The sequence below is a fragment of the Procambarus clarkii genome, chromosome 43 (genome assembly GCF_040958095.1).
Source record: "Procambarus clarkii isolate CNS0578487 chromosome 43, FALCON_Pclarkii_2.0, whole genome shotgun sequence".
Lineage (NCBI taxonomy): Eukaryota > Metazoa > Arthropoda > Malacostraca > Decapoda > Cambaridae > Procambarus > Procambarus clarkii.
In genome coordinates, this window is record NC_091192.1 from 23209817 (window position 1) to 23236708 (window position 26892).

At 38.1% G+C, this 26892-nt stretch overlaps 1 protein-coding gene across 1 annotated transcript; it reads right to left on the reverse strand.

The window, feature by feature from the left end:
- Window positions 1-832: 832 nt before the first annotated feature.
- On the reverse strand, window positions 833-25003 carry Mvd (mevalonate diphosphate decarboxylase). The gene is made up of 9 exons (XM_045738685.2): window positions 24775-25003; window positions 20539-20677; window positions 20066-20112; window positions 17365-17502; window positions 16236-16435; window positions 13514-13636; window positions 12135-12320; window positions 10799-10963; window positions 833-7866 (listed from the first exon to the last, which is right to left on the reverse strand). The coding sequence occupies exons 1-9, from the start codon at window positions 24848-24850 to the stop codon at window positions 7708-7710; spliced, it is 1233 nt and encodes a 410-aa protein (XP_045594641.2). The 5' UTR covers window positions 24851-25003; the 3' UTR covers window positions 833-7707.
- Window positions 25004-26892: the final 1889 nt, after the last annotated feature.

Sequence of the window (26892 nt, forward strand, 5' to 3'; positions counted from 1 at the left end):
AATCGGTGAAGATGGAAATGGAGTGGGAGTGTGAAGAAAAGTGTTCAAGGAAAAGGTGTTTCAGAACAGTAGGAGGAGTAAAAAGCCTTAGTGCTGTACAAATGGTCAGGGATGTACAAAATTTAGGAAGGGGGACCCTCCACGGGAGGGAAAGGACGGAACAATACGAGGAGAAACATTGGCAATACGAATCGAAAGAGAATCCTGGAAGCGAGATAACCAAACAGAAACTGAGAGGTGGTGAAGAGGAACAGGAAAGACAGGAGGGGTAAATGTCAAAGTACGACAGAGGCGAGAATAAGGATGTTGTTAGGACCGTGCAAGATAGCGAAGACAAGTGATAGGAAGCCAGTGTCAACATACAAGCTGAGGGCTGGAGTTGAACGAAAGGCACCAGAGCTGAGGCGCAACCCAGTATGGTGCAAAGCATCAAGACAGCGAAGAGTAGAGAGAGATGCAGACGAGTAAGCAGGGCAACCATAATCGAGTTTTGACAGTACAAGAGTGATTATACAGTACTCTGAACTCTAGCTGAAACTGAATATGAATTAACATTGTCTCTTCAACTAGATATATTCTTAGGCCCTTTGGATTGCTTGGCCAGTATATGATAGCTAATCTGTCAATTATATCTGACTCGTGAATTTTGGTATAATTTTAGATACAAATATGTAGTAGTTATGCCATTTATGTAGGTGAGTGGATTGTTTTTGGTTGGGTTGTGTGCTGTGTGTGGCTGGATAAGCGGGTTGGAGTTGGTACTGTTTGGGTGGGAGGGTTTTTGTGGGTGTGGGAGTGGTGATCTCAGTAGCGAGGTCAAGAAAACAACACATACTATTTATAATATTTTATGGCAGAAAATAATATAGTACTGTACTGTATTGGCTTTACACTAAACATAAGCATGGGAAAATAGTTACACTGTATACTAAAATTATGCAACTATAAGCGTAATGAATGAAAATAATTTAAAATAGTATGTACTGTATTACAAATTATATATATATATACAGTGTAATGAAAGACTGCTATACTAACCCCCTGGAAGACCACTCTTGCACAAACAATACTTTATCTTAAGAAGGACCAAAACGCCAAAATATGTATCGTACCATGTTTCAGTCACATGCTCCCATAAATGAATCTGTTCACATTTAAATTTCCTTATACAAATATGGCAAATCTAATGCCAGAAGTTAAAATACTTGCAGCCACAAACTACAGTATTTATGACAATGTACTATTAAAATTTGTATATGAAATAAAGTCATCTTGCAAGGTATCTTACTATTTGGAAGCCCAGAAAAATTTGGAATATTATACTCAAAGCATATTAATATTTATACTTAAAGCCTATTGACATCAATAAGAAACCTATTAATATCAATAAAAATCCTATTAATATCAATAATAAACCTATTAATATCAATAATAAGCCTATTAACCCTTGGACTGCACCCGTTTATGCGAGACAGCACGCTGGTGCACGAGATTTTTTTTAAAGTTTCTTCTTTCAGTATTATTAAAGTGATTCCCCAATCACGGAAAACAACAACAATTATATGTGAATTATTTTGACTGTGGTGAAGCGAGAAATCTTGTGAGGATGTCACGATTCATGAGTGGTCATGGAGCAATCGCTCCACAGAGGTCGCCCAGGCCAGATGTGGGTTGCCACGAAAATAATTTGACATACATATATCACAATGTCTCTGATTTTTTTCTCAGGTTTTATGCAGTATTATTATTCAATAGTAGGACATTTGAGAAATTTATATAATAAAATGTGTGAAACATCGGAATGCTCAAATACATTCGCGACACTAATATGTGCACCATATTAGGACAATAAAACACATTTTCTCTTATTACACAGTACTGTACACACACTTCCATACTGTTCTTTGCTGTTATTACACTGTTCACACATAGAATGTGCAGAATATAGGTAAGCACATATATTTGTATCACTAATATGCAAACAATAGTATTTTTTGTTAACAATAAAACATGCTGTTTTGCTGTTATTACACTATATGAATACATTATATACAGTATAACTACATTTTTATGCACCAAAATGAGCCACCAAGCAGTTATAGTGGGGTGTGGTAATCTTAAAATTCAAGCACAGCATAGCGTCACACACTAGACAGTTGCTGATGCCACCTGATACAGCAAAATGCCTTCCAATATACTATGCATATTGCTAACTCTAGCCACAACACTGCTATTATCATCAGAATCCCAGTCACTAAATCTTGAATATGAAGAATTTTCCACAAGTTTATTTTTTAATGGAGCCAGAGGTCCCATTTCAGAATTCATAGATGCAATAGATCCTGGCTGTGTGCTGTAGATGGCTGCTTCATGCTATGAATTTTCTAACCAATATTGGGTTTACTGATATCTGAACCTTGTACATACAGTGGTTATAGTTGGGATCTTCAATGACCATCATCGCTAGTCACAGTTACTTATTTATTTCATAATTATCAAGTGATGCAGTGAACACATGCTGCATGGCAGTGGTGTGAGCTGCTGCTGCTGCATGTGGTATTCATAGCCTTCCCTCTCAGTACTAGGGGTCCCTCACACCCAGGAGGGGTGCCCACCATTTTTTTTCCAAGATGGCATCTGTTTACTGTAGGCCTGAGGAAGCAGATGCGAGTCCTGTGTATCCCGCGGGATTTTTAAATTGTAGGTGGTACAGTGGTACCTTCGTTTACGAATTTAATCCGTTCCCAGAGATGGTTCGGTAACCGAAAATTAAAAAACTGAAACAAATTTTTGCATACGAAATAATGTAAATTGAATTACCTGTAGTCTGTTCCACACACCGAAAAATATTAATTAACTTTAATATACATTTTATACATAATGCTACTCATATTTTGTACTACAGTATGTAGACAGTATGTATATCTCATCTTTATTGAGGACTCTTGTTGGCGTATGGAAGACGGTGAGAAGAGAAAAGTGGGGGGGGGGGGGGGGGGGGAGGAAGGAGGGAAAGGAGAAGAGGTGTTAGTGTTTGGAATTCCCTTTCCATTATAACATCAGGCAGTGATGACATTTCTTGGGTACGCTGTCTCTTATATTTTGCAGGCATACCACTAGGACCTGGTTGTGGCTCACTGCTTGTTTGTCTCACTAAAAACCTGTCTATAGACATGTTTTCCCCTACCATTGATCTGTTGTTTTTGCTCTATCATCATCCTCACGACAAATGAACAAATCCACAAGGGCCGTGATGAGGATTCGAATCTGCATCCAAGAGCATCCCAGACGTTGCCTTAATCAACTGAGCTACGACATGGTCAAAAGAGTTGAAACCGAAGTTCTACTGAACTTACTGGATCCTGCATTACTGGATCTTGAATTTGTTCATTTGATGCATCACGTTATTGTGATTTCTATGTGTAATCCTCACAATAGTTTTCTTAGGTTGAACTTTACCACTGACTTTCTTGGGACCCATGGCATGATATATAATACTGTAATTACTTTCATGTTCAGAAACCAAAAAAGCACAAAAACAATAAAATTCTTCACAAAGAATTCAAGTGCGGTCGTCACTAGGCGGGACACACTGGCAAACTGACACACACCTTACTTGTGGGTAGACCCATATGTGTATCAACTCGAAAAGTGAGGCAAACCTCAAATACCGAGTCAAATTTTACGAAGAAATTGAGCTCTTATACCAAAATTTCGTAAAGCGGGGAATTCGGCAACCGAGGTTCCACTGTACTTTAATACTTCTCGACCCATATTGCACAGGTTATTAATAATACGCGAGATGAACCCCAGTCGTGTCGCACAGTGGAAGGGTTAATATCAATAAGCCTATTGATAAACATGCCTATTAATATCAATATTCATAACATGCCTACTAATATCAATATCAAGCCTATTAATATCAGTAACAAGAATATTATTATCAATAACAAGTATAGGCACAATATTTTCTAGCCTGAATGGTTACACTATTATAACAGTAGTTAAAGTATCAACCGTTTCAAAACCTACACAAAAATATATATCCCAAATTTGCTATAAAAATCACATTATATTGCAGTACTTTATGGAAACCTGTTGTCTTAGTACTATTGTGGTTTATTAGTTATATCTAATATTTCTACTATAGGCATTGTTTTCTTTAGGGAACTCTCAATCCATGTAGGAATAGCTGCAGTGCAAGTCATTCCTAGACATTTCAGTCACATTTAGAGATGGAAGACCTTTTATGGAGTTCCTCAAACATTAAACTGATAATACTGTTTTGCTATCACATACATGCAGCAGTTACCATTTTCTTACACGAGGGAGAATATAAAAATCTAGGGAAACCTGTTTGCGTTACTTCAGTACTTACTCGAATTGCAAATTTTTGCAATAAAATTACAGTAAAGAGGTAGTGCTAGATTGACACCTGAAGAAATAACGGGTGTAAGTCTCCAAGCAGAAGTAACACACATGTGTCAGCTATTTTCATTATCTCTTGGAAGAAACTTGTTTACAAAAGAATAACTTTGGTTACTTTGAATGTAACACAGTTTCAGCTTATTATACTTAAAATTCCAAGGCAAACTGCAATATAATGGTTATAATAAAAATAACATATCATGTGGTTTGAACTAATAAATGCTTTTATAACCAGTTGGGTGATAAAACATCCCAATGATTTTTTAATACTGGTAAGGAATGCTCCAATTTATCCTTAATTAGTCCCCATCTACTGAATTACTAATTGATAAGACAGCACTGCACCACAACCAAAGCTCCAGATATCACTGCAACACGAGAAAAACATAGAAGTGGCAAGCAGTGTTGCAGTGCAATGCATACAGGAACACAAGTTTCCAGTAATGTTAATCATGTTGCAAATATATCAAAGTGCAACTAACAGGATATAATGTTACAGGATGCATGTAAGTGCAACTTATAGCACTGCATGTTGCATTCCGGTGTTATTTACAGCATTCCATATCGATGGCTGTATTCAAGTGCAACTTATAGCATGGTATGTTGCAAGATGTATCCAACTGAAACTGACAACATGGCATATTGCAGGATGTATCCATGCACAATTTACATCATACACAGTATGTTGTATATTGCATCCAAGTGCAACCTTTTTTTTTACCATTTCTTTCCTTTACTTTAGCACATCCCTGCACAATATGCACACACAATTGGTTTTTGTAATATACAGTACAGCATTGTGCATATTTTTATTTTGATCAATCTATACATTAATCTTGAGCCTTTTTGTACATTTAATCCAATAAATTCTGGTTTGAACTTCACTTAATTTTCATATTCAATGTGTATTTCTTTAACCAAGCAGAATATATATTTGGTGCATAATGCACTAATAAATTAGCTATTTTAGTATACAAATACCAACAATAAATACTTTCTAAAAGTTCCTCTTAGTTGCCATTTAGTGTCATCAATACTTTTTCAACATTGGAAATCAGTTTTTCCTATAAATTGTTTATCTAAATTCAGTATTCATAAAACTATCATGAACATTAATTTTTTTGTATCTGGTTTGAAGATGGAAATCAATGTACATCATTACTTATTAATCTGGCAGTGTGTAGCACACAGTTTAACTGGTCACAACTGCTACCCGGGAAAGGGTTTGCAGCTATATTTATTCCTTTTGGCAATGACCAACAGATAACCATCACACAACATCATACTAATATGCAGCATAGGATTAATTTGAGAGCAAAGAGCTAAGTAATATACTATTACAATTATTGGTTGTAACAATAATATTCGGAAGTGAAGTAACACCAACACACACACACACTTTCACAAAGCTTCTTGGTAAGAAAGAACCCACAAAAATACTGAAGGCACTATTATAATGTAGTACAGTTCTTTGCACATTTTGAACCAGTGATCTGTCAACAAAATCTCTACATACATACCATACACCTTAAAATAAGACATGGTGAAAATATTCATACATTTTATCACAAAACTGAAACGAGTAAAGCAGGCACCTGTTAAAGATCATTTTTGTATTACAAATTAATTTTATTTCAAGCAACATGTCCTGTGGATTGAAGCACACCTTTCACTCGGTATACATCACTTACATAAGAACATAAGAATGAAGGCCCATTGGCCCATACGAGGCAGCTCCTATCCACCCAAACTCATTCATGTACAGTATATGTCTAACCTTTGCTTGAATTAATAAAGGAATCCTATTTGTATTTTTATCAAATTAACAACCCTGTTACCGAACTGTATATTATACACTCTATGCTTATGGATGACGTACATGTTTGAGAGTCAGGTTAAGTGTGACCAGTAACTAGTTGGGTGACCAAATGAACACTAATTAGAGAGAACTAGATTAGTCCCAGACTTTTTGTTTCTGACATAGTATACTGTACATGTCATACACACTAATACTGTATACTAATACAAACTTAGCAACCAAACACTAGTGTATTAGTACACTAAAAATGTATAATAATACAAACTTAACAATCAAACTTACCTAAATTGATGAGACCAATTATTATTATACCTTAACCTATCCAGAAGTAGGTAAGGTTAGGTTAATTTAAAATTATTTATCAATTAAGTACAGTAGGCCCACGTTAATTTTGTGTTATGCAGACCAATTTTTGTGTAGTTATAGCAGATAAATATCATACAAGCTCACCATATTAGTCAAAACACTTGCCAAGTTCTATCATAAATGCATTAATTCAATTTTGTAAATAATAGATACAGTATTTAATGCATATGGCTGATTGCAACAAAATATTCTACCTATAGTCCAATGCTACTCTTCTTCATAGGAATCCTCCCCCTAAGGGGTGGCCACAGCAGAAATTTATCCAAGGGGGATATCACCACACAAACATTTCACTCTTCAAAGCTCCCCAACTTCTTCCCCACCCTTCCTTTCATATAATGTTTAATACTTCCATTGCAGGATACTGGTTGTCTGCCTCTACTATATGATTATTCCTTTATTTCACTTGGGTTAAACAATTCTCTGGTATCCTATTATCACGTAAACAGCACTTCAGTGTATTGTGCTTCACAGACTCCAACTGAATATGAGTCACATCGTATACAAGACAGTTCGTTAATGAATTTTAAAACTTACCCAACCAAACCCAACCAAGCCCAACATAGCCTAACCAAATACTATTTATGGCAGCCCCTGACTATTGGAAAATAAACTTTGTTGAACTGTCTCGTGTAAGATTTGATCATACCCCTCCACATTACATTCTCTCACTCATACCACATCTTGCACATATTTCCTTTTTGATATACATATACCCATTTCCCAGACTTACATAAAATAATTAGCTGCCATTTTGAGATTCAGAAATACTGCACATTAACTAATCTCTTAAAAAACTGCTATCCTTGAATGTCTATTTCACTGTCTTGAATACTTAGGTGATAAAAACTGGCATTATGTGACTTCATTGATTAAACAGTCAGTATATCATACATCATCTTATGGTTTTATTTATTCCAAATTAAACAAATATTATACATATTATTAAAGAGGGTTTGATGTTTTCTTTAAATAATGTATTTATCCTTGGGTCTACATGCTTTTAGACATGCTGAAACAACCAAGAACTTCTGCAGATAATCAGACAGCATCCTTCTGCATGGACTCCATATTTGACTTTCATTTATTAAGCCCTATGCCTCCCCACCAGCTGGCTTGGGCATACCTGTTGTCTCATCCAGAAGACTTGAATCAGTATCAGAAATTACCCTTGGTCCATCACCTACCTTGGTGTGAATCAAGTATTTTAGTTTTCCCGCCTCAGTCTCATCTGTTACCAAGGACATCAGTTCCTGAAAATGAAGTAAAATAGTAGGGAACAAGCTAATATTCTTTACCTATGTGAGGAAGTAAATAATTATCAATAGAAGGCACCAAACCGGGAAGGCTATGTAGCACCATCAAATGTGCGGGATAATCAGAAGGCGCTAAATATCACCAAGGATGCCAATACGAGAACAAAAACGCATAAGGCGAACGATATCAAAAGTATCAGAGTCGCCAAGAATTCTATCGATTGACAAGCGACCGCGGGGAACAGTCGGAAAACAAACCTTTGTGAGGAAGCTCTGCTGCATATCAGTATAATTATACCTTTCATACCGACTAAATTTCATGGAAGAAGTCCGTATGGTGTCTGAGAGTGTGTTGAAAAATGGGAAGAAAAGTGGTTCTGCAATTAAACACCATCATAAATAATTCAATTTAGCTTATTTGGAAAATGCATCTTCACTCTCTTGGGGCATCTTCTTCTAGAGGTTATCTCGAGATGATTTCGGGGCTTTAGTGTCCCCGCGGCCCGGTCCTCGACCAGGCCTCCACCCCCAGGAAGCAGCCCGTGACAGCTGACTAACTCCCAGGTACCTATTTACTGCTAGGTAACAGGGGCATTCAGAGTGAAAGAAACTTTGCCCATTTGTTTCTGCCTCGTGCGGGAATCGAACCCGCGCCACAGAATTACGAGTCCTGAGCGCTATCCACCAGGCTACGAGGCCCCCCTCATATGGCATTGCCATAAAATTGAGCTAGAAATTTTGTGATGTTCTCTAGGATATTGTTATGAATGAATGGGCATATACTTCTGTAATATCTTCCTTCCTTTGAGGATTTTGTGTTGGAGATGGTCTGTCACCCAGCTTTGTTCATAAAATATATATACACAACAAACAGAAGGATGAGTCAACCAAAAATAGTATTGCAGTGTTATGGTATCAAGTGACAAATTTCATCACCATACATATGCTCATTTAAATCGATTTATTAAAAAAGTAACCACATTCGTATATCAGAGTGGACGAGTTTATACCCATAGACTAAAATGTTAGTTATTTCTGGTTGTTGTGAAGCTGAAAAAATGCAAATGGTTGACACCAATTTCTTGAATTTAACTTTTTTTTAATTGTTTATGAATAAATTTACCAATACTCTTATTTACCAGATATATTATTTGTTATATAAAAAGAGTTAAATTTTATAAATGCAGTCAAACCCATTTAATCCAACAACCAAGTTTGCAAAACTTGCTTTTTCTTTAGAAAAACAAACTCAAAGCATATCACATATGCTTCCAGAAGGCATCTCTGGTTGTAATGAATCCCTCACTCCAGCGAATCAGAGTTGGTCCCATACAGTTCACCATACCTAGGTTACACTGTACAGTACTAGATTTCACTATTTTACGACAGGCCTTTTAAACCATCATGTGCATCAAGACCATCACCTGCACTGTAATAGTGATGTATATAATGTTCGGTATTAAGGTGTCCCAGACTGATTACTGACCCCTTATTCAACCCCAAGATCACCTGTGGTGGTTGAACAACACACTCCACATTACACTTACAATGTCAGATGTGAATAATGATATCTGATGACCTAACATTTACAGAGCATAACCAAGCAAGTACTGCATTGGTCAGAAAAATGATCGGATGGATTACGAGAACTTTTAAATCCAGGGATACCATCATAATAGTTGTACTATACAAATCACTTGTACTGTCCCATCTTGAGTACTGCTCAGTACTCACTTCCCGCTTCAGAGCAGGAGAAGTGTTGCTAGAGACTTCTTCCAGGGTGTTAGCTACCCCTGTACGTGAATATTTGATGACCCTGTCAGCGTATTGCTGAAATCCTCTGCCAGTGTGTTTCTGGAGAGCGGATGTGGGGTATTGGGACATCGTAACAACACAGTGTTTGGACTGGCCCATGTTGAGGAAGGTGAACTCACCAGTGATCACCATTGAGTGTGGACGACGGGTACTTGAAGATAGTGGACTCACTGGGATTTGATAAACACTGCAGATCTATTGAGTGTCCGGGGTGAAAGTGACACAGTGTACATATGTGTAGTTATGCTTCTATGGATAATATATCGGTGATGGTGTAATTGCGTATTGTTTGTTCCCCCCCTTTATTCCTTGCACTGTTAATTGCTACTGCCAGTTCTTGAGAACTTACCACTGACTTGGGGTAGGATCAGGAAGAAGAGGCTCTAAGGCACCTTATGTGAAAAAAACCCGGTTACTGGCTTGACCTGGCCATAACAATTTGTCATTCACAAAGCTAGAAATAATGACACATCTCATTATTAACAACCAATAGCAGACGACATAATTTGGACTTTATTGTTGTTCAACTCCCACAGTGGGTTGTGTGACTATGTGAAATGAATAAATAGTCCATCTTATAAAGCCTTGACACTGTACATTACGAACAATTAAGGAATATGCATTGTACGTAAGGCACAGCTGTGACCCCTTATCTTGAGGTTATCTTGAGATGATTTCGGGGCTTTTTTTTTTTAGTGTCCCCGCGGCCCGGTCCTCGACCAGGCCTCCACCCCCAGGAAGCAGCCCGTGACAGCTGACTAACACCCAGGTACCTATTTTACTGCTAGGTAACAGGGGCATAGGGTGAAAGAAACTCTGCCCATTGTTTCTCGCCAGCGCCTGGGATCGAACCCAGGACCACAGGATCACAAGTCCAGCGTGCTGTCCGCTCGGCCGACCGGCTCCCCTTGTTACATCAGTGGAAGAGTTCTACACTCTACTATGATATACAAGTAAATGTAACACAAAATTGTATACAGCACTAGTCCCTATACAGTCTGAGGGAGTGCTATGTAAACAAGCTATATGTATCCTGCCATTCCACAGTCATAACACACACTGATAAACTCGACATCACATTTGATACCTCAGTGTAATATAACAGCCTGCATACCTTAGATAGAGTAGCTGGATGGGCCGAGAGGCCTTTGACATATTCATCAGACTTTTGTGACGAACACGGCGGGAAGGCACGAAGCAACAGTGCCAGGACCTCATCCACAACAGCTCCAGGGACGAACAAACAAGCATTTGGACCAGCATCAAATGTGTAGCACACCTGAGGCACAACAGTCAATAAATTAAACACACTTTAAAAGCATTTTTTTTAAGTAATAGTACCAGTAAACACTTTTATCATATCCTTTAGCTATTACATATACAGGTGATGTGCTATGAACTTTTGTTCCAACAAATTACACGAGGCAATTTTTGGAGAGTGTGTAGTATAGTCAATACATGTCCTAATTTTTTTTTACATGAAATGAAACTTTGTGTATTCTATGGACATATAACCAGTGGTTTATTACCTTGCTTTCATTGCTATATTCACTCAACTTTGCACTTTATATTTCTTAATTTCTTCTTCCTTAGCTTGTTAATTATGCATTAACTCAAACTTTACAATCGTTACAAGTGACCAAGGTGCTCACTAACTTATTTTTTTTAAATTTAAAAAACTATTGTTCTCTTGTTATAGAGTAGAAAATTTGAATACAAAGGATAAAAAACCACAAAACGAAAATTAAATAGATCGTATTGTACATTCATGAAATGAAATGTAAGCATTTTTACCGACTAGTGTTTATACAGTACTGAACATCTCACATGTAAGCACTGTGACAGCTCCCCTCAAAGCACTATTTACTTCTCAGTTACTGTAAACCTTCTAATACAGAAATACTTTAAATACTTTACACTACAGTATTTTCCATTTTTTAATTTTCCTGCCAGCGAGAGGTGGCTAATGCACCAGGCCCTCACAATTATCGTATTCACGATGATGGATTGGAATTTTGTGAAAAGTAAACGATGTGCTATTGGCTCTTTAATATTCAGGGACGCTAGCCCACCACACAGCATTTAAACCACACCCTCTTGTTTTCCCAAGAACACAATCCACAAATTGTTTTACAGCCAGGTCTGCAATTAGCAATTACTGCTAGATGAACAGGGGCAAACAATGGAGAAATGATGCCTAACACTTGCACCCAGTCAATGATGATTCTGTGGATCAACGTCCATGCGGCCAGGTTCTGACTAGGCCTCCTTATCCATGAATCTAGTGTGCTGACCATTACATTATAGGACATTCTATTTAATAAATGTACATATCCATTTTGACCTTTCATATATAAATATCATGCAAGAAATCCATCAGTCTTCCTCTTTTCTGCAAGCTTAATGAAATTATGAGAATATACTGAACAGTATTTGTACATCATTATTACCTTATGGTTGATGTCGCCTTGAGAAATTTTCACATCATTGTACTGATGAACAAGGCTAGCCAGCGTGTGGGAAGTGTCTGTCATGTACACACATGGAGGAAAAGTGTCCTGACAAACTGCATGCATTTCATTGCTATCAGCAATAGTGAGATCACAAAAATCAGACCAATTCTTCTTTTCAATTGCCTGTAAACAAAAAATAAATAAGTTCATAGAAAAACCAATAACAGTAAACAAATCAATTAACACATCCAATTTAACCAATATATATGCCACTCATTACAAGTTCTGCACTGACTATGTTCCCAGTTTCCTGCGGCATCATACCAAAGTACAATATTATAACACTAAATATTTAAATCTAACCCTGTTTTTGATGGCTTTCGCTCTAGAGACTCATCTTCCTTGAGGGGATGAATTAATGATACAGTAAATCTTCTTTAAACATTTCAACTGCCTTCCAGCAGGAGACTTTTAATGGATGTCTTGAAACCTTAGCAATAGAAATTCATACTGTGTTTGGATATCGCAGTGGTGAAGCAGTTTCCTCTTGCTTGCACTGAGAAGCAAGAATAAGAAGAGCCTCACGAAACATACACATGGACAAGCAAAAAAGACGACTAAATGGCACAACTGAAGGGAAAAAACAATGAAAAGATTATGAAAGCAGCAAAATTCTACCACATCAGTATGTAGCCAAAGAAAATATTCATTATAGGAAGAAAAGGCACCATGTTTACTTCTTTGCAAGAGTTTACAATGGAAAATGGTTGTACAGTATACAATCCATCCTCCTGTCTTGTGACAAGCGCATATTTTCCTCCACCTTCCACTCTGCTCACATCCTCCACCTCCCACTCCATGTTTCACATGTTCCTACCAATACTCCTGCACCAACACCACAACATCAAATTTCAGTTTGAAATACAAAAACAACTTATTTAGGAGAGGGATTCCACAGCTAGTTACATGAAGACAATTTCAAGGTAAAATTAAGGACAGTTTAATCAGATTTGTTGAAATGTTAAAACTAGAAAGACTTATCTCAAAAAATAACTATTGTATATACCAATTTTCTGAAAGCATTAATTTTCCATACACTGCAGCTGTACTCTAATCAAATTTAGTCAACTCAGCAGCTTGTAGAAATTCATAAGCAAATTTAACATTTAAGCATTTCAACAAATCTATCTTATAAACAAACCAACAGGGTACAGCAGGTTTTTGTTTACTAAAATTTAAACCAAACAGCTAAGAATTTTCAGAAGAAACTAATCCAAGAGTTATTATTAAACATTAAAGGCTACTACAAAAACTAAATTAACCAGTGAAATAGCAATTAAGATTTATTTATAAAAGTAAGATCGATACTACCATACCTCTAGGATGGACTCCATTCGTGACACAACAGATTGTGTGAAGCGATACTGCATTAATTTTGAAGTCAGAACTGTCTGTCTCATTCCATCCGTGCTACCTATCTTCTTACGACCAGAACTGACCTGAAAAATAATACTCTTCATTATACAGTATTCAATATTAAAACATGAATGCTATATAACTTATCTAATAATGCTACCATCATTCCCAAGAACACTGTGAAGATTTTATTTTGCAGTTGTGTATTGTGTTTGTCACAACTTCTTACTGCTCACTGATCAGCACAGTCGGCTCACAACTGAATGGTCCAAAGTTGGATTCTCAGGCAGGAAAAGAAGTTTAGGTAAGTTTCCTTACACTTAGTAGTGAAAAGGTACCCAGGAGTTAGGCAACTGTTGTGGGTTGCATTCTATGAAAAGTCACTCATAGGTGTAGGGAACCTCAAAAGATATAACAGGAGTCTAGTGGATGAGCATGCGGTTGGCAATGCCTTGATTGTAAGTTCACGCCACCTCACAGCCCTGGTGAATTTTCTCAGACAACAGGACTCTTGTCCCCTAGCAATGGGAAGCAATTATATGATATTCTGTTATCACTTACTTAAACATATTACAAAACATTATGACCCATATTTTGTCTAACTTCAACTTGAATAAAAATATTAATTATTGTGCTTTATCCAATGTCACATTAAAAGTTGTTTCAATTTATTCACAGACTCTTTTATTACTCCCACTTACTTTTTTCCCACTAGTACTGTGAAAGGTGCTTTTGAAATGCCGATCCAGATGCGAAAATGTTATGGCAGCCACCCACTATAGATTCAGATTCAGATTCAGATGTTTATTCAGGTAAGGTATATACATACAAGTGATGTTACATTAATGGATTGATATATAGATAGAGCTAGTACATACAATGCCTAAAGCCACTATTACGCAATGCGTTTCGGGCAAATCATTTCGGGCAATTTAGATCACTTGAAACAAAATAGATTGATGAATTATAAAGCACTTTAGCATCTTGGCTTGTAGAATAAGCCTAAACACTGAAAGGTTATGAAAATAAGCAAATTTTAGCCATGTTAAATGTGCCTCATTCACATCACAATCTACCACCTTCCTCATTCCTTTCTTCAAAGTAGATAACGTCTGGCTATGAAACACCTCGAACAGGACTTTCCTGCTTGTACTAATAATTTACATTTTGGTTCAAGAATTTCCCTACTCTAGAATAACATTGGACTGGTTGGCACTTTGCTCCTTTTACCATTTGATCAACAAGTTTTGTTTCTCTACCCTCAATAGCAACTTCTGATTTCAAGATAGCATCACCATTTCATCAACTGTCATACCTTTTACAAAGAACAACATTATTGAATTGATTCTGTAACCAGAATTTCAATTCTGCAAGTTTGAGAATCGCATGACTATTTGGTTCTAACTGGTCTACACGAGCAAATGACCAACTAACTGGCATTGGGAGCCCACTTTTGGAGATGCATGTAACAAAGGCACATGAAAGAAGCAACATAAATGCTTTCCCAGGTCAGGAATGAAATTATTGCTTGTAACTCACTCACACTATTTTCATATTTTTTTTAAAAGCTAAACAATTCTGAAGGGGGATTATCATGCATATGGTTAATTGCTTTTGATATTAGCCAGCTGGAGTGTTTATTGCATTAAAACTAATATTTATTTACATTTTTGTACTTATCCAAATCTTGCTAGCAGTTATTCCCTGGATGCAAAACTTTTTCCAAACAATATTTTGCATCCATAAATCAGTTACTCAAAAAATTTCTTGTGCATTTTGTCCCTACAATCATTTTTATTTACAAATTTATTGCAACACAATTGCTACAAATATATGTAGGCATCTTTTCTTCAATGTCCTTAACCATTTCCATTTCTCATTTAACCCTTAGACTATGGCAGTGAAATGTATCCACAAAATTCATAATTGGTTTATTGCTTGAATGAATTGATTTTTTGTTGTTTTGATTCAGTTAGTTACTTCCTGAAGAACTGCAGCATGTCTTGAGTTGAGTGTCAAGAAAGGATTGAGTGTTCCTGCTTGTACCCAATCTCAAAGCAAATACCCAAATTTAATTCCATACAGCAGTCAGTCCCTCTGTTTATTACTTAAATGTTATTTACACATAAATCACAGTTAATGATGAACAAGCTATTCTTGAAAAGAGCTTTTTCACTATGCGTTCACAGCATACTTCTGAAAAATAATTAGGCAGCGAAAGAGTTAGGGGACAAGGGGGGGAAAGTGTGCATAGTTCTCTCCGTTTCTCTCTCCCTCATCCACCACTGTTTTCAGAGAATGTACGACATAGCTTACAACAGTCCAGTAATACTGTTTAGGCTTGGTAATCTAAATCATATGGGGCCCACCCCCCATGAAAGTTAGCCAAGCATTTGACTTGGCTGAATTTCTTACCAGGAATGTCCAAAACTGAATTACAGTATGCAACTTTTTAGCCACCACCCAGTTACTCGCATCATTTACCCAGTTACACATGCCATTTATTTGGTTACTTCCACAGTTTATTACAAAATTATTCATTCATTTGGGTTACAGGAATTTGGATTACTGAACTCTTACAGTATCTCCAATACTATCCCAGTACCATTTGGCTATCATCTCATGTTTAATTTAAATTTTTTTCTTAAAATGAACCTTACAAAAACTGAGTTTTAAACTTACCACACAAATAATGACTCTTAAATTGGGAAAATGATCTTTTGGAGCAATAGGTTGCGCTATGGAGTCACTGCCATCATCCAGTTCTCCTTTGTACCACCTCACAAGGCCTCCATAAATACTTCGGCAAGCACTGCCAGATCCTTGACGAGCAACTGATGACAAGTCGCCTTCAACACCATAAACTTGTCCAAGGGCATACACTGCAGAGTAATGTTCAAAGAGGCAACTGTAGAGATATTGTGTGAAGATGAAGACAGCCGTATATCGAAATTAGTTCCTAATGGCAACTATATCGTAACTTTGCCTGCCATCATGAAAATTTGAAGCATCTACAAGAACCATATTAAGCTTAAAATATGTTCCACAGAACAGTGGAAAGAATCCTAATGATACAATACCTCATATTCCTTGAGATACCCAATATCAATAAAAATGTGTCAAGCACTGTGTGGAGGTTTTTGTGCAATTTACTCAAAACCAGATTTGAGTTTTCCTACTCTCAAACCCCCCTGTCCGAGGCCAGGTTTTCCTTGTGACTATCCATGCTATTACATACTACAGCTGAAGTTTATACAGCCATCATATACAAGAGGTAAATCAATTCCATTGACAACCAGCGTCAACACACCCAGTGACTGTTAAGGAAATTAATTACGAGAATCCATCATTTCTCTTAACAATTTTTGGGCATAACTATTATAAACTGTACTTCCACATCAATGAAAATCAGTACAGCAATGTGGTCCCCCCCCCCTCCTCCCTCATGAGCAGACTGAATATTGGAAACAACCAGTTAAAAATTTGCCAGCTTGGGTAACCTGTGAGCTCACTTGGTAGAGGTTTGCCCGATGTATTACTACTTTTTCAGTTAATATTATACTTCACAAAACTCTTCTTGGAATAAAATCTATTTCCCAAAGCAGGGTTTGAATACTGAACCTAATGCCTAGACATGAATTTCACCGTAGCTAAACAAAAAGTTATCTTTCTTTGACTAATGTTTTAGGTCTTCAAATCTTTGGTATTTGAAATAATCTGAGGAGATACTAAATAAAGTTATCACTTCAAGAAAAGGAAGTTTCCACAGGAAAGTAATCATTAGAGAGAGATACTGGGCAGATAAACTTACCCAGACATGCATACCCAGCAGCAGAGGAGGCCAGACCAGCAGCAGTGGGGAAATTGTTTGCTGAACATATGTGAATATGCCAGTTTAATATGTCTTCAGTAGACCCTTCCAATTTTCGTTTTGAAGCTCTACGACGAACTGAAACAATAAATACAAAATTACAAGTCTTATATACAGTAACAATATAATAATTCATATACAAATATATATACAGTACTTACATATATAAAATATATGCAGGTATGGAACATAATACCTGTATAAAGAGATACTGAATGGTTCAGTGAAAGTGTCAAAGACTCTGTTGGGAAAAAAGAAGGATGCATGGAAAAATATTGCTGCAGAAAGATGTACAGTATTAAGTACTGTGAAACAGCAGAAATCTGGAATACAATTATTTTATTGTAGAACTAGACTGTAAGGAAAGTAGCTAAGGTTGAACAAATTATAAGGAAAGATGAGTTTTGTAAAAAAAATTGATTAAATATAGGCAATAAATGAATTACAGTGTAACAAAGTCAATGGTAGGAAAAGACCAGGATGGTAAATACAGTATAGTGAGGGATGGCGGGGAAACTGTACTCACCTAGTTGTGTTTGCGGGGTTGAGGAGTTTGTGATGTCACAAATAAGTAAATTTTTGTGACTGTGTTGACAGTCAGGTGTGCATGATGTTACCAAGAGGTGCAGTTAATATTTTAAGAGGTTAATGCTTAAAAATGATAAGGCATAATATGTTCACTTAGTCATCACAGAAGAAGTGCATGCATGGGTGAAAATTATAAGAGTAAGAAATAACAGAATGCCAGGACAGAGGAAAAACAGGATAGGTTTTGGAAGGAGAGGGGTTAAGGAAAGGGAATTATCAGGGAAAAGTGTCAAGCCATTACGACTATATAGCACTGGGAGCTGATCAGGATAAGGATTTGGGATGGGACGGGGAAAAGGAACGGCGCCCAGCAACTTGGACAGTCGGGGATTGAACGCCAACCTGCATGATGCGAGACCGTCACTCTATCGTCCAGCACAAGTGGGAGAGTGGTTAAACAGATAAGATTTTTGCCACTATATAATAGTTGGAAAGTTTCTAGCAAAGAGAAGAAATTCATATGCTGCCTATATTCCTTTAAAAAAAGATAGTGGTTGAAATACTTTTAACTCGTCACAATTCAGCGGGTTGTGTGTCTGGGAAGTCTTGGTATGAGAGTTTGACCCTATAATACTGTCCCAATATTTTCTCAGACACATCACATTATTGTGATGTCATTGTGCTTGGGCATAATGTGCTTTTATTCCAGCAACACAAGGCCTTAACAAAATGAAAAGCAGTACTATGCCAGCCCGTCCTCCAAACAAACACCCAAAAGTGATTCCATGCACCCGCCAAACCCCCTGGTTTATGAATGAAAAATGGTTTACACACGACTCACAACTGATTTCATTCGAACACGTCCGGAACAAGTGCTTCACTGACGAATTTTGTTTGAACCACAACGCTGTAAATGCTTCACCCACGTAATACAAATACAAATAATTGCCAACAGAACTCAAACATCTAACCTAACCTAACCTATGCCTATATATGCACAATATGCTATTATAATAATAATTTATAGTTGAGAAAATTCCCGTTTTGAATGAACAGCATGTAAAAATTTATGAATGCGTCTATGGGCGGGCAAATGACAGCTGGGTGGACAGCGCTTCGGATTCGAAGTCCTGAGGTTCCGGGTTTGATGGTGGAAGCGAGGACAAATGGGTAAAATGTTTCTTTCACCCTGATGCCCCCGTTTCCTAGCAGTAAATAGGTACCTGGGAGTTAGACAGCTGCTACGGGCTGCTTCTGGGGGAGGGTGTGTAACAAAAAGGAGGCCTGGTCGAGGACCGGGTCGCGGGGACGCTAAGCCCTGAAAATATCTCAAGATAACCTCAAAATGGGGTCGACTACTGGATGTAATGGACTTGAGTTGAGGACAGGTTGACTATGCAGTATTATAGTTGTGTTTTATAATGCTTTGTTGAAAGTCAACAAATAAAACTAATTATGTAATCCATTTGTGGCAATGAATTAGTGAAATACGGTTCATTTCTTAACTCAAGGGACCAATCTATAGGACAAGACTAAGGGAACTAAACATCACCACACCGTAAGAGAGAATGAAGAGACCCTACATACTGCTAGTGTATCTACTTTGTCAGTAAACTGACAAAGTAGATACACTAGCAAAAGTAAGCGAGGAGGAGGCAGCAGAGTTGAAAACTATCAAATCAAATTAGTTGGAAAGACATTAGCAAAGAACCTCTTCAGTGTAAGTGTTTTAAATAAGTGGAATGGATTAGATAAGGTGAAGCCAATTCAGTACAGAATTTAAAGTGTAAATGTAGAAAGGAAAATTAAATGGTCACTGCATTAGATATTTGACACTGCAAGCAAAGTAGGTGAGTACAATACATCCAAACCATTTTCATTAATCTCTTAAATCCTTTATTACTTACATTTTGCAAATAATAAAGAAAAAAACCTTCACACATGCTTTACCAACAAAAATGCCATCAGCAGTTTACTACTGCATTAAATTATAATTAAGCACCACACTTTACATTATTAATATTATGCCAAAAACATTTGAACAATAATAGTCTCTTATATAAACATTAATAAAGCTTAACATTGGTCTAAGATGGTAAAGCTTGTAACTTACTCTCTTTCAGACAATTTTGTATTCTTGGATTTTCTAGTGACTCCTCCCTGAAATGAAGGCTTTCAATTAGAGTAGCATTATGAGGATTAGAGGATTATGGATAGGTGTACAGGTTTGTGGATACTCTTTCTTCAATCACAGGTCAAGTGAAGTACTTGGCATTTTCAAACCTTCATTAAATGGTGGTGGATAAATAGCTCAGTTTCGGACAACTTGCATGTAAATATGAATTGACGCCTAGTTTACAGATACTCATTCCAACTGCTTCAATTTACTCAATTTGGGTTGATAAGCCACAAATCTGTCAACAATATACATTATAAATATTCAATATATTTTTCAATATTAAACATACATGCACATGATTTATTTGTAAAAAAACATATAAATCCTAGATTGCATTGTAATTAACAAATAAGTAAACATTCATGCACAAAAGGGATAATAATGATGGTAAATTTAAGCATACTAACTTGCCATTTAGCCAAAATTTATCCTCTGTGAAATGCGGAGAAATTGCAATTGATGTCTTTGCACACATTTCATCTTGACTCAAGGTGAAACTGATGGAGTCATTTAAAGGCAAAATTAGCTTCTCATCTCTCTTTCCCCCTGAAATAAATGGGTAGTGGTATAAAGATATGCAAGACTTTGAACTCTTGTACCATGCAAACATTAAGACAATTTCTTAAATGTGTACAAGAATGTAATCTAGAAAATACTCTACATAAACAAACAAAATAATTAAGGAGATATGTAGTCAGAGAGTAATATTTGACTATCACTAACCTAAACATCTTGATTGAGCATCATGTGAACCAACTTGCACACAAGCACAACTCCTACACACTTTGAGCTTTGATCTTGGTAACAAATATGCCTGCTTCAGGCCAAATGAAAGTGGGGGAAACGGTAAGAATTACAGAAGTACAGTACAGTATGCACACGAAAGTGCAGAATAATTAGAAGGTGCCATAATGCAAAATTGTAATCTTATGAAATGTATAAAACACTACAATTGTGAGGAGTCATTAAGTCAGAGTATGGTATTTGGGCACTATGCACCAAAACAATGTTTTGGTTGTGTAACTTACACACCAACTCCCATCAAGCAAACCTCTTTTTAGAAGATCACAATTGACTTGAGAATGGTCCAGGACAGACCGAAACGTCGTCGTCCCTTCACCTTCTAGTGTGTGGTCTGGTTATCACTCTTTTTAGAATATTGTAACTGAATTAAAAACAAAAACATGAAGCTCCTAATTCACGTTATGTAAACTAGCACCGAATGACTGTCAACTGTATTAAGTGATAGTTGTGATGGGGTTGTGAAGAAAATGTTAAGGTTGGTATTGCAGGGTTAGAATGACAGTGGTTTGAGAAGGGCCAGCTCAATCTTGCTTCACATTATTAATTAGGCTATATATTAATTTTTTTAATGTTTTTATCACTCTGCTTTCAAATAAAAGTGGTTGAGCTTGGAAACATTTTGACATTAACTTTACCTGAACACTTATAAAAACAACAAATATATGTCCATAACAATTGCACTATGAAGTTTTTGTCGAAACCAGGTGCACAGTGCGGTGATTAACCAGGTACCATGCAGCCAGGACCCCTGTTCGACTGCCAAAAATCCTGCACACGAATATCAGCCAAGGACATGTTACCAAAAACAGCAGCCAAGGCTGCGAACTTGCGAACGTCGTAGGCATGGGGATAGACCGCAAGCTGGCTGGACCAAATAAGCCTGCGGACGACCTTATGTATATTTTGTATACAGTACTTGGTAACTATTTTAATAACCCACACCAAGTAAGTAAGTAATTATCAAAAGAAGGCACCAAACCGGGAAGGCTGTGTAGCACCATCAAATGTGCAGAATAATCAGAGGGCGCTAAATATCACCAAGGATGCCAATACGGGAACAAAAACGCATAAGGCGAACGATATCAAAAGTATCCGAGTCACCAAGAATACTATTGAGGGACAGGTGACCGCGAGGGACGGTCGGAAAGCAAGACACGCTCGTCCTGGAAGTCAGGACATTCAAGAAGGACATGCACGACCGTAAGAGGGACAATGCAACTAGGACAATAAGGAACAGGGCGGCGCTCCATCAAGTGACCATGGGTTAAGCGAGTATGGCCAATACGCAACCTCGCCAGAGCCGTTTCCCAACGCCGGTTACGGTGGTAGGAGGACGGCCACGAGGAAACACAACATTTAAGAGTACGTAGTTTGTTACCAGTAACAGACGACCAAGAAGCCTGCCAACGGGTAAGGACGGAAGAATGGATAACCGGGTAAAAGTCGGAATATGGAATACCTTTACGAGAGATGGGACAAGAGTGGACAGCTTCCTTGGCGGCAGCATCCACACGCTCATTTAAAGACACACCAATATGGCTGGGAACCCAACAAAACTCAACCGACTTAAATTTACTGTGAACAAGAAACAGCCAATGCTGGATCTCGACAACTACTGGATGAACCGGATTAAAGGACCCGAGAGCCATGAGGGCACTACGAGAGTCAACAACAACTACAAAGGAAGACTGACAACGAGAAAGCAGGAGACGAAGAGCATAGAGAATAGCATAAAGCTCTGCTGTAAAGATGCTAGTCTCCGGAGGTAAGCGACACATATAAGTGCGATCAGGAAAAACAACAGAGTAGCCAACACCATCCGCAGACTTAGACCCATCGGTGAAGACAGAAAGGGAGCGGGAGTGAGAAGAAAAGTGCTCGAGGAAAAGGCATTTTAGAACCGTAGGAGGGGTAAAAGCTTTAGTGATACGGGTCAAGGATGTACAAAACCGCGGAAGAGGGACTCTCCACGGGGGCAAAGAAGGAACAACACGAGGAGAAACATCAGAAATACGAACGGAAAGAGAATCCTGTAGGCGAGATAACCGGACAGAATGAGGGAGGTGGTGAAGAGGAACAGGAACCGCAGGAGGGGTAAAAGTTAAAGCACGACAGAGGCGAGAGGAAGGATGTTGCAAGGACCGCGCAAGATAGCGAAGACAGTAGCGATCACGGCGGTCCTGGAGAGACAGGAAGCCAGTGTCAACATACAAGCTAAGGATGGGAGTCGAACGAAAGGCACCAGAACTGAGGCGCAACCCAGTATGGTGCAAAGCATCAAGATGGCGAAGAGTAGAAGGAGAAGCAGACGAGTAATCAGGGCAACCATAATCGAGCTTAGACAGGACGAGAGAGGAATGTAAATCAAGGAGTGCGCGCCTATCTGCCCCCCAAGAAGTATGGGACAAGACCCGAAGGAGGGTAAGGGCCTTAGAGCACTCAACACGGAGGTAAGAGATATAGGGAGACCAAGACAAACGAGTGTCAAGGAATAACCCCAAAAGCTTCGCGGAATCTTTGTACTCAAGGGGATGACCATAAAGTGACAAAGAGGGACGAAGAACGACCCGTTTCCGCGTAAAAGTCATGGCACAAGTCTTAGAAGTAGAGAACTTGAAGCCATGATCGGTGGCCCTAACCCACACCAAAGAGTAGCCTATGCTTTCCTTACTTGTAATGGGTCCAACACCACAGTCTGGTCATAACCAAAAGATACTGGGTTCAAATCCCACAACAGGATAGACATCTGGGTGCATTTCCTTCCATATGACATCTGTTCAGGCAGCAGTAAACAGGTACCCGAGCACTAGGCAACCGTTGTGGGTTGCAACCTAGAGAAGGTCATAGCTGGCCTAGGCTGCAGGGGATCTTGACAAGCCTAACAAGCTTCGTCCCCAACGATGGAAATCCGTGCCCTAAGTCCTTTTAGGTTTGTTTCAGTTGTCCAAAAATTCCTGTACCGTTACTGATATCTACCATATAATACTGTAATCAAATGAAAATTGCATACCATCTATTTATTTTGAAAATTACAAACTATTGTTCTGTTAACCCATTAAGCATCTACAGTATATTGTTTACCATATTTCTTTTCCACATTATGTCCAAAATGCTCTGCATATAAGTGACTTTAGGTATTGTACTTGCCTTACCTAGGAATCCTATAGTTTTTGTATCCTATGTATGAATGTACAGTACGTACTTTTGTCTAAATAAATTTTTATATTATTATAAGTTAATCATCGCCTGTACAAAGTGATCAGTGGCTGTAATTTTGCTGACTGAACAGCTTAGGCATTAATGCAGTTGACATTTTACACATCTTAAAATGCCTTATACATTTTGTTGATCCCACAAATATAACTAAATCATAACTGAATAATTTACCTATATTACTGAATTCAGCAAACCTCAAAAATGCCACAAACACAATTAAACCCACTTAGAAGAAATTGTTGTTGTTTAAATTCAGCTACTCAGAACAAAAGTTCCAAGTAGCACGGGCTATGGTGAGCCCGTAGTGGACTTATCTGGCACAGGAGCGAGGCTGTATATGATTAGAAGAAATTGATTGATTGATTGATAAAGATTAAGCCACCTAAAAGGTGGCACGGGCATGAATAGCCCGTAAGTGGTGGCCCTTTTGAGCCATTACCAGTATCAAGAGCTGATACTGGAGATCTGTGGAGGTGCGACTGCACCCTGCGTGACGGGAGATGTCTCCCGTGATTAGAAGAAATGGAAGCGTGTATTAATTAATGAACAATGTGCTGAGGTGCAATTTGCACTGCCAGAGGGTGACTGAGGGAGTAGCCAAGACACGGGGGGGCCATGCTCACAATACTTAATGACAGCGATGTTCACCGGCGCTGTGCACGTCACCCTCTTCATCTTGGCCCTCGCCTCCTGTGCCATCACCCTCCTCTCCACTTGTTGTTGCTCTTCTTATTGCGTTAGCAGCAGCAGGTAAGAGGAGCCACACCTACTTCAGCAGCACAGCTGTTGCAAGGGTGGAGCAACCCGGTGCGTGCGTGTGCGTACGCGCGCCTGCGTTTTTTGTTTTGTTCTTTGTTTACAATTATATCCTCAGGTGTTACAGGCACCAGGTATATAAAGTTATTGCATAAACCTTTAATTACGTTTCCCATGGGTAAACCATGTCTTATACTTACATTAATCAATTATATATATCTAATATATATATGAGATCCATAATAAATTAAAAAAGTGAACAAAGTTACACTATGCATGTGCGAATCATATTGCAGTGTTTTGACATTTATTTATTTATTTATTTATTTATTTATTTATTTATATGCAAGAAGGTAAATTGGGTTTGTGCGAATACATAGCATGATATTTACAATCTTGTAATTGAAGAAATTAAATTGTAAAGCCACTAGTACGCGCAGCGTTTCGGGCAGGAAACCTTTGTAAAACCTTTGTAACCTTTGTAAACCTTTGTAAAAGGCATTTACGGCTTCGGCGGGTAGGCGGTTCCATGGGTTAATAACCCTGTGGGCGAAAACGTATCTCCTGTTCTCAGTCCTATACTGCTGCTTGTTCAGCTTGAAACCGTTGCTCCTTGTTTGTGTTACATCTGACCTTTAGAAGAAATTTTTCTGATCAACAGGGGGGCCGGTCGGCCGAGCGGACAGCACGCTGGACTTGTGATCCTGTGGTCCCGGGTTCGATCCTGGGCGCCGGCGAGAAACAATGGGCAGAGTTTCTTTCACCCTATGCCCCTGTTACCTAGCAGTAGGTACCTGGGTGTTAGTCAGCTGTCACGGGCTGCTTCCTGGGGATGGAGGCTTGGTCGAGGACGGGGCCGCGGGGACACTAAAAAGCCCCGAAATCATCTCAAGATATAACATCCTCCAAATCGTTCAGTATTTTAAAAGTTTCAAAAAGATCCGACCTGGTTTATTGTGTTGTTAGCCCCGTGGCCCTCAACCGTTCCTGATACGTGAGTTGACTTAGCACTGGAAGGATTTTTGTGTCCCGGTGTTGCACTTTCTCCAGAGCAGCTGTATGCTTCTGAAGATATGGTCTCCATGCTTGGAGACCGTCCAAATGGGGGCGCACCAGAGATTTATACAATTGAATCACTGCCTTCTTTTACTTGAAGTCAAAGGTACTCTTGATTATTCTAAGTGTTTGTTTAGCCTTTTTAACTGTTGTTCCTATCTGCTATGCAGCTTTCATTGAGTGGTGGATATTGACTCCAAGGTCATTTTCTTCATCAATCTCCTGCAATGTAATATTATTAATTTGGTAGTTGTAGCGTGGGTTGTTATGCCCCACATGCAAGGTCTTGCATTTGTCAATATTAAAAAGCATTTGCCAGCCATCTGACCATTTATGGAGTTCCTGCAGATCTCTTTGTAAGGCTTCAACATCATTATCATTTCCCGCTTTATCATAAATCTTTATGACATTGCAAATTTAATAATGTGGTTTGTAATATTCTCATATGTGTCACTGATGTATATGACAAAAAGGGTTGGTCCCAAAATGGACCCCTGTGGTACCCCACTTACCATATTTCTCCAATCAGATTCATTCCCATTTAGCACCACTCTTTGTTTTCTTTGTTTTATCCTTTTCTAGTATTCTTCTATTTATTCAATGTGCCTGCAATTTCTTTACCAGTTTTTCATGTGGTATCTTATCATAATTGTAGCGAGTAAATAATATACTCGCTCCAATTTCTCATTAGCTTAATGGCAACTTTCATTAGCACTAATGATGAACTCAAATCTTTTCCCTAATTACAGTTAACATTCCTTCCAACTTATTGGAGGATAATGAGATGAGGTGTATTCTAATCATATAAGCAATCAAGAAGCGAATAACTTTAGGGTTACGGGCTATTTATGTCCGTGCCATCTCTTGGGTGGCTTAATCTTTATCAATCGAATAACCATCAATATAATTTCCACAGTGATTCAGTTAAC